Source organism: Seriola aureovittata, chromosome 8, assembly GCF_021018895.1.
Source record: "Seriola aureovittata isolate HTS-2021-v1 ecotype China chromosome 8, ASM2101889v1, whole genome shotgun sequence".
Classification (NCBI taxonomy): Eukaryota; Metazoa; Chordata; class Actinopteri; order Carangiformes; family Carangidae; genus Seriola; species Seriola aureovittata.
This window is the reverse complement of record NC_079371.1, coordinates 15,710,357-15,719,268: the sequence shown is the minus strand read 5'-3', so window position 1 is coordinate 15,719,268 and position 8,912 is coordinate 15,710,357. Positions and strand designations below refer to the sequence as shown.

The 8,912-nt window shown below is 46.1% G+C and overlaps 1 protein-coding gene across 2 annotated transcripts; it reads left to right on the top strand.

Moving 5' to 3' along the window:
* The first annotated feature begins 1,685 nt into the window (after positions 1-1,685).
* Positions 1,686-8,607, top strand: si:ch73-233f7.1 (uncharacterized protein LOC100537710 homolog). Of its 2 annotated transcripts, XM_056382881.1 has the most exons (5): positions 1,686-4,331; positions 4,422-4,535; positions 7,083-7,141; positions 7,343-7,470; positions 7,751-8,607. In XM_056382881.1, the coding sequence occupies exons 1-5, from the start codon at positions 2,013-2,015 to the stop codon at positions 8,065-8,067; spliced, it is 2,937 nt and encodes a 978-aa protein (XP_056238856.1). In that variant the 5' UTR covers positions 1,686-2,012; the 3' UTR covers positions 8,068-8,607. The 2 variants fall into 2 exon arrangements, with proteins under 2 accessions (XP_056238856.1, XP_056238855.1); XM_056382880.1 differs by having other exon boundaries at positions 1,686-4,535.
* The last annotated feature ends 305 nt before the right edge of the window (positions 8,608-8,912 follow it).

Here is an 8,912-nt window from a genome sequence, read left to right as displayed (position 1 = left end):
TTATGTAACGTTTTATTCCATAATGAGAATTTACTCATTTGATAGCACTGCAGTTTTTATTCAGAAATAACCTTTGTTATCCCCCTGTTAAATACCAGACTGAACATGAATTATACATCAACTACATCCCACCCCCACTCCCCGATTCCTAAAGTTATTATTCTCTTATCTGCTTAAAAGAGAAATGTCAGTAACAACCAGCATCTCCAAGCTGAAGTATTCCCACTAGCCCCGTTTGATTTTTTCAAGTGAAAATGTCACAGCAACATTAGACATCAGTGTCGCTTGTTTTTAACAGAAAATGTGGCGTCTAGTGTAAAAGAAAATGTTGCCCCTAGGAAGCAGAAATATTTGTTTCTTGTTCTTTCTCTCTCATCCCCCTCTCTTCTTTCTTCTTTTTTAGTAGCTAACAAGCCCAGTGCTGCCCGGGGGCCGAGGCTGTGTCGTCAGTCCCAAGAAGAGACTTTCAGATTTCAAGCCACCGTTTTACATTAGGATGCCACTCGTGTCTGTGTGGAGACGAACCCGAATTCACAAAGGCATCCTTTAGTTTCTCTCTCAGTCTCTGTGGTCCAGTGGTTGTCTAACTGACCAGGATTAACAGCAAAAAGATTAGATCTGAACAAACATGTGTAACACTCTAAAGAGGCCCGAGCTGTCCTCTTTGTCCTATAAAAAACTACAGTGCTCAGTACTTTGATCTGCTGAAGTCACTTATGAATGCAGTCAAAGATTTTAGTCATTAAAAACACTCCCCAGTGTTCCCGCGCGCCTCTTCCTGCTACCAACTGTAAACACATCACCTATTTATCTAATCCCAACTATGATGCCTGATTACAGACAAGTATGATTAAGGCTTTATGACATTGCTTTTATGTTGATTATGTTGATACATGTTCAGTCCTACTTAGGTGAATTAAAGTCGTGTAATGCGTATTTGTATGAGTGTATCGCCCGCTGATGATTGTCACTATATAATCAGTTTAAGCTCCAAAATGTCGCTCACACTCATTTAAATATTGATGAAAATTGAATACCCTGACCCATCAAAGATTCTTTTTGTAAAACCCAATTTTGTGTGTGATGATTAATGGATGTGGGACTGTTTTTGCAATGTGGGCATTCATCTTCAAAGGGCTCTCATTAAAAGCATTATGGAATCCCAGGGGCCAGTGGCCACCGGCCCATTTGAGGCAAAGCGAAAGAGTGCTTAGGCCTGTGTGTTTTTGTTTTCTGCACTGTAACGTGTAATGGTAGAGCTAGGGAAGGATAGTTTATTCTTTTACTCTAAAGCTCTACCGTGAGGTAAAATAAATGAAAGTAAAACCATCATTATATGTCATCCTGGGCCTGTAGGGTGCTGTGGTCACCAAGACAAATCCTTGTCCATCCTCATCTCTTTAATGCAGCCTAGAAAACGACACTCACAACACACTTTATCTCCTAATCCAAATCTGGCTCTGACGTCTGGTGTCAAACTTACGCCTTTTCGTCTCTTTAATGGGTCAGAGGAACAGACACGAGGATGTGAAAGGGTTAAACGTCTACAGTAATTAGAGTCGCACTTCTCGTCGGCGTCCTCCAATACGGAGCTGCGAGAGGCTACGTCCACCCCCTCTGTCCTCCACCCCTCCACCCCTCTCTCTCTCTCTCTCTCTGTTTCACATACACACACACACACGCCTCCCCACCAGCTTCTCCGAGCGTCTAATACACTGGAAAATCAAAGCGCGAGCGTCCCCCGTTCACACACCACCGGTGTTGCGCTTGGAGCACAACAGAAAGAGAGAGAGAGAGAGGGAGAGAGAAGTGTTTCACTCTCCCATCCCATCCCCTCAGCTTAACTATCCAGTAAAGTTATCCATAAACATAGATGTTACAAACTTGTGTCTGAAGATTTTTTTTAAACTCGGGACTGGCTCTGCCTCTGTGTTTACTTTTCAGCGGTTCAGCTGAATGGCTTCATGAGGAGAAAGATGTCTGGGTGAGGTGAATTTACGCACGCCGCTGAAATGGATCACAGACTCTCCAGAGGCAGTTGGGTACCGGTGACTGGGATGGTTATATGCCTGCTTCTGTGTGCGTGTGTAGTGGACCTGGTTCTTGCGCAAATTCGGTACTCCATTCCCGAAGAGCTGGAGCATGGAGCTTTTGTGGGCAACATCGCCGAAGACCTGGGCTTGGATGTAGCCAAGCTGTCAGCTCGTCGGTTTCGTATAGTCTCCGGCGCAAATAAGCAGTATTTAGAAGTGAACTTGGAGAATGGCATTCTTTTCGTCAATGAAAAGATAGACAGAGAGGAGCTGTGTGAACGAAGCCCAAGCTGTTTTTTACACTTACAAGTGGTTATTGAAAACCCACTAGAACTGTACAGAGTGGAAGTGGAGATTTTAGATGTGAATGACAATTCTCCCAGTTTCCCGTGGAGCGAATTTAATCTCGACATCACAGAGTCGGCTGCGCCCGGGTCCTGTTTCCCGTTAGAGAGCGCACAGGACCAGGACGTGGGCACCAACTCTTTGCGCTCCTACCAGCTAAGCGCGAATGAGCACTTCGTACTGAATATCCAGACGCGCAATGACGGAAGCAAGTTTGCTGAGCTCGTGCTGGACACACCACTGGACCGGGAACAGCAGAAAAAACATGATATGGTTCTGACTGCCTTTGACGGGGGGTCACCGGAACGTTCTGGGACAGCACTGATAACTATTACAGTGTTAGACGCAAACGATAACGTGCCCGTGTTTGACCGCTCTGTTTACCGGGAGAGCCTGGTGGAGAACGCACCGAGGGGGACGCTGGTGCTGAAGCTAAACGCCACAGACCTGGATGAGGGCTCTAATGGGGAGGTGACCTACGCGTTTAGCGGGCACGCACCACTCAAGGTGCGCGAACTGTTCAGCGTGGATCCTTACACGGGTGAAATTCGAGTGAAGGGCATTGTGGACTACGAGAAGGCCAGTGTGTATGAGTTGTATGTGCAGGCGAAAGACAGGGGACCCTCGGCTGTGGCAGTGCACAGTAAAGTACTGGTAGACATCCTGGATGTCAATGACAACGCGCCCGAAGTCATCCTCACATCAGTGTCCACTCCTGTCCAGGAAGACGCGCCACCGGGCACGGTGATAGCTGTTATCAGTGTCATGGACCGGGACTCGGGAGAGAACGGGAACGTTGATTGCCAAATTCCGAGTAACGTTCCGTTTCAGCTCCATTCATCATTTAAAAACTATTATACTCTGGTGACAAGCGAGTTTCTGGACAGGGAAGCGGTGTCAGAGTACAACATCACGCTCACAGCGCGCGACCTGGGCTCTCCTTCGCTCTCCACCAGGAAAACCATCCTCGTTCAAGTGTCTGACATTAACGACAACCCCCCGCGGTTCTCTCAACCTTCATACACAGTGTATGTGACCGAGAATAACGCCCCGGGCGCTTCCATTTGCTCAGTAACTGCATTCGACCCCGATTCTAACCAGAACGCCTATCTGTCTTATTCTATTCTGGAGGGTCAGATTCAGGGCATGCCCGTGTCCACTTATGTCTCCATCAATTCGGACAACGGCAATATCTACGCACTGCGCTCTTTTGATTATGAGCAACTTAGAAACTTTCAGATTCTGGTCCAGGCGCAGGACGCTGGTTTCCCTCCTCTCGCCAGCAATGTCACAGTCAACGTCTTTGTCTTGGACCAGAACGACAATGCACCTGTTATTGTATCCCCATTGCCCAAAAACGGCACCGTGGCCACAGAGGTGGTTCCACGGGCAGTAGACGCTGGGTATCTGGTTACGAAAATAACAGCGTTAGACGCGGACGCAGGGCAAAACTCCCGGCTGTCTTATCAGGTAGTGCAGGCTACAGACCCGGGACTGTTCAGTGTGGCTCTGTACACCGGTGAAATCAGGACTATTCGCCGGCTAGTGGAAAAAGACGCAACAAGACAAAGACTGGTAATATTAGTCAAGGACAACGGGCAGCCGCCGCTCTCCGCCACCGTTTCCATTGTCCTCACAGTGGTAGACAGCGTGCCTGAGTCACTGTCAGATTTCGGAGACCTCACACTCAGCCCACAGCCCCCCTCAAACCTCGCTCTCTACTTGATCGTGTCACTGAGCACAATATCCTTAATATTCCTGGTGGCTATTATCGTGCTGGCCGCGGTGAAGTGCTACAAGGACAGGGAGACCCTCAGCGGGTACAACCTGCCCCCGTTCGCCTGCTGCTGCTGCGGGGGGTTTCAGCCTGAGCCGCCCCCAGAGGTGTTCAAAAAATCCAACCTCAACCTGCAGATTTCATCCGCGGCTAAAGTGCCCACAAACTGTATGGAGGTGAATGGAAACAGCAGTCTCTCTCAGTCATATTGTTATAAAGTGTGCCTGACCCCCGAATCTGCCAAAAGTGACTTTATGTTTCTGAAGCCGTGCAGCCCCGGCAGCACACCGAGGAACAACGAGGCGAAGAGCGCAGAAAACTCGTGGAACGCGCAAAGCCGGAGCGCATCTGTGAACAACGGAGCAACTACTCCCAATGAGGTATAGTGAAATCAGACTAGAGAGCGTATGTTGTTCATTTAAATCCGGCCGCTTCTCTCACTGCCACAGCAAAATCCATCTCAGATTTCTATCTGATAAGAATCTGGGCTGTGACATTCTCCCATCAAGGTCAAATCACGCATGCCAGACATTATTTGAACTCAACCTGAGCAAAAACTGAGCAAAGCCACTCTTTCCTTCTCTCCGCTCTCTCATTAATAAGTGTGTTATACAGTATGTTGTCTCCACTGTTTTTATAATGATGGCAATCATTTCTCCTAATTGTGCTGTCTATGGTGATGTTATGCACCCAGGAGATTAAATGAGACGACGTGAGATTACATTTTAATTGACATGTTAATGAAAGTGTAAAGCTCTGTCTTGCGAGGAGCATATGCTGTGCACATACCGTGTCTCATCATCTGTGTAGAATCAAGTGAGATATCAATTACTGTGTGAGAGGAAGAGGAGATGTAGTTCAAGCAGACCCCTCTGTTCAGTTCATTTCCAGGTATCTTCACGACACGTTTTTGATTTACACGTTACACGTGGCCTTTCAATATTAATCCATGAACTTCATTGCAGTTGCTTGTGATTAATGTCTTCATCATCCAGTGTCATTGCACCATACTTTCCATGCCATGAGAAGACACACACCTGCTTCCAGCACATCTACCTGAGTTTGAACAAAAAGTCAAGGTTATATAAGTGACGGACAAGGTGAATGGCAGTTGTTTGAATTCATCTGCCTTGGGTTCAGACAAATCTTGTTCGATCAGTCGGGTGTGCGACACGCCTTCTTCTTCTCAAACTAACAATACAGGACAGATAACCTCACTAACTATGCCTCAAGGGCACAAGCACGGCCGAACCATTATATTACACACAATGTGGCGTATTCGCAAGGGGTTGGGGGGGGGGGGGGGGGGGGGGTGCTGTCCATTATTGATGAAAAATGGCAAATGGCTGGTTTTGGGGAGACAGGGGAGGACATCGAGAGGGGAGGGGGCAAGGAGAAGGAGGGGGTGCAAGGACACGGCTGGACTGAGACGTGGGACGCCTGTAGATCGGCCCTGGCGTTGTCCTCTGTATGCGAGGAGAGAGAGGGGGAGAGAGATGTGGCTTCATATTTGTCGAGCAAGGACAGGGGAAAGGAGGGGTGAAATAGAAGGAGGGGGGAGGAAGGAGACGAGGAGAGTGGGAATTTACGGAGGCAGGATGTCTACATCAGTGTTTTCTAATTCTAATGGACGGGGCAGCAGACCGTAAATGTGTGCGTATTGCTCATTGTCCTCTGCCTGTTTTCATCAAAAGGCAGAGGGACAAAGACTCAGAGCCCTGATACCAGACTCCACCAGGCAGACTGAGAAATGTCAGTTCGGTCACTGGCACACACACCTCTGGCCACAAGAGGGATTTCGAGGTCACGGTGATTGTTCTGCCCGCAGCCATGCTCCTTCAGGAGAAAGTGTCCTTCCTGTCGTTAATTGGTTCCCCTAATTCACCCGGTGGTGTCCCCCGGCGTACCCACACGAGTCGAAGCGAGGTCGTCAGTGACACATTAAATCTCAAAGACAAATCACAATGAAACTAACTGAGCATTTCACAAAGTAAGTGCGGAGGGCTGCTTAAGTTGATGAATTGAAGGTGAAAAGAGAGATTAAACACACATCCAAGCGTGTAAAACACCCAGGACAGGTGTGTGCACGTGTATAAGTGCCACGGTGTACAGGCCTATGCGCGTTGAGCTGTCTTGGGTTGTGCGTATACAGCTGCAAGGACCGCAAACTTTTCAAGGCTCTATGTGAGACTTTTAATTAAAAACCTTGCTCGAGGAGCATCAGGCAAATATTAATGTAAAATGATGCATAAAATCCACAAAACAATGACGTGTGTAATTTTCTTAATTTCCTCCCTGGCACGGTTTCCTTTGAAGATTAAAATCATGTTTCGTTTCATCCCGGTGGGGTTCTAATTGGTTTTGTGCGTAGTTGGCGAGGAGTGTATTTTGAATACCGATTCTAATAATACGCTTACGTCGCATTCTCCTTGTTAACAACTTTAAGTGAATTAATAGAGCGTGGAATCCATACTATGAGGCTCAGACCCGGAATAAATATCACTCGGGTGCTCTCCTTCACCCCCTCCCGCTGCGCCACAGAGGATAAAAGCAGGACTAAGAGACAGGCGAGTCGTAGCTGAAGGCAACAGCACCTCTGCTCTCAAAAAAAAAAAATTCTGTTCTGCCAAACCTCCACAGGGCGGCAGCCACGGTCCATCTGAAAACAAGTCATGTCTCCATTTCAGGACAAACAAAATGATAGACCGCTACTCATGTCAATTATCACTGACCTCTGCTGATTCAAGAGGGCAGAATCAACACACGTTGTTTTCTATCTCAGCCGGTTTGACTGAAACTTATTTTGAAGAGAGAAATCTCTCGCAATAGATCTGAGCAGTGACATTGCGGCATCGTGCGCGTTTACACGATGATTTTGTAAATTTGATTAAGTAGACATTAAATTATCTCACGTTCTCTCTCTGCAGCTGAAGCAGCCAAACACAGACTGGACTCTCACAAAAAACCAGAACTCCTCCATTAAAAGGTACCATTTTGACCTCTGCATGCTGTCAACCTAATGTAAAGCAACCTTACATTTATCTCAACGTTACACTGTGTTTCAGCATGACACCTCACATCAAGAGCTAAAGTAGATAACCTGGATAAAAATCCCTTTAATCATGTTAAATTGGATGATGAATGAAGTAAAGGATATTGTAATCACGGCCTGATGCCTTGTTTGTAGTTACAACTCCATCAACATGGATGGTACCCTCATGCGTAAAGCCATGCATGCAGACCCAGAAAACTATGTCACCTCCATGGCACCTGGACAGTACTGGACCTGGGGTACTCACATGAGAGGCGTCAAAGGTAAGAGAGGCCAAACATATGTCGACCACCAACAGCAAGACTACACACATTTAAGGTTGTATAGGTATTTACAGTATGTTGTGTATACCTCCATGCTTTAATGACATTTTAAACAAGGTTATATCTCAATCTTTCCTTGTATGTCAATGTACTACTGCAAGTAAAAAGTAAAGTAAAAAAATGCTCTGAAAATGAAAACAGCACTACATCAGTAAGTCAGTAATGTATAATTAAGTAGTGGCTTCTCCTCTCCCTTGTTTTTACCTGTGTCATACTACAGAATATAAGATGTCTCCTTCAACCAGTGGGGTCCCCTCTCGCCCTTGGACTCCTCGGTGCACACCTCCTCCCCAGCAGCAGCAGCCATCCATCCCCTCCCACCCTCACCCTCACCCCCACCCCCACCCGCCGCCTGACTACCACCACAATGTCTACATCCCCGGGACACCGTCGGGCTTTTGCACCCTAAGGCCCGCTGCACAGCGAAGTGAGCTGGACGTCCACAATTCCTTCTCCACCTTTGGCAAGAAGCGACGTCTTCAGATGTCCCCCCAGGGAGAGGCAGCGATTATAAATAATGACCTGTACAATGACTGACTTTTAAATGACTCTCTGAATGGATGATGAAAACACATGAATACAGAGGAGGAGACCATTAAGTACATAAATTAATGAACATATATATGACTTACAGGTGGTGTGAAAGATACAGATGATGAGCAATTCACTGAGTAAGAGGAACTAATGAATGAACAATCAATTTTGCCTAAAAGGCTGAAGGGTGGTGACTATTTATGTGACAAGCCACTGAACATGGTCATTGTATGTGTCTGCCTATTATCATCATCATCATTATATTATTATTATTATTATTATTTAGACAATCAAACTGGCGCAGCAGTTACATCCAAAATGTTTTGAAAAGCATTAGTGGACAATAATTTTGCACATCCTTATGAATTTATATTTTTAGGTTTTTCTTTTTGTATGTTTGTTTGCTAACAGAGCTTGCGTGAATATGACAAACAGTATGATAATGTATATGCAAGCTGCAACATGACGCAGACAACTGTAAAGACGGGGGATTTCCCCCACACATGTACTGTATACATTTATGAAAATAAAGTATTTTTTTCACATGGTCTTTCTTATGTCTCTAACATATACATATGCGGGCTGCTGTAATTCATAAAACTCAAGGTCTATCCCTGCTCACGCACTCAGACACAGATACTGTCCATCTACATGCACAAAGCATTTAGATGTAAGTTTCCGAAATCTATGTTTAATTAGCTGGAGTCAATTATTTTGGGGTGAAAAAGTTCCACAGCCACTCTTATAGGGTGGAAAGCTTTTCGCCTTGGTAAGCTGTTTTCCACAGTGAGGAATAAACATAGTAAAATGCTAACATATGCTAATTGGAGTGCTTGCATTTCCATTTG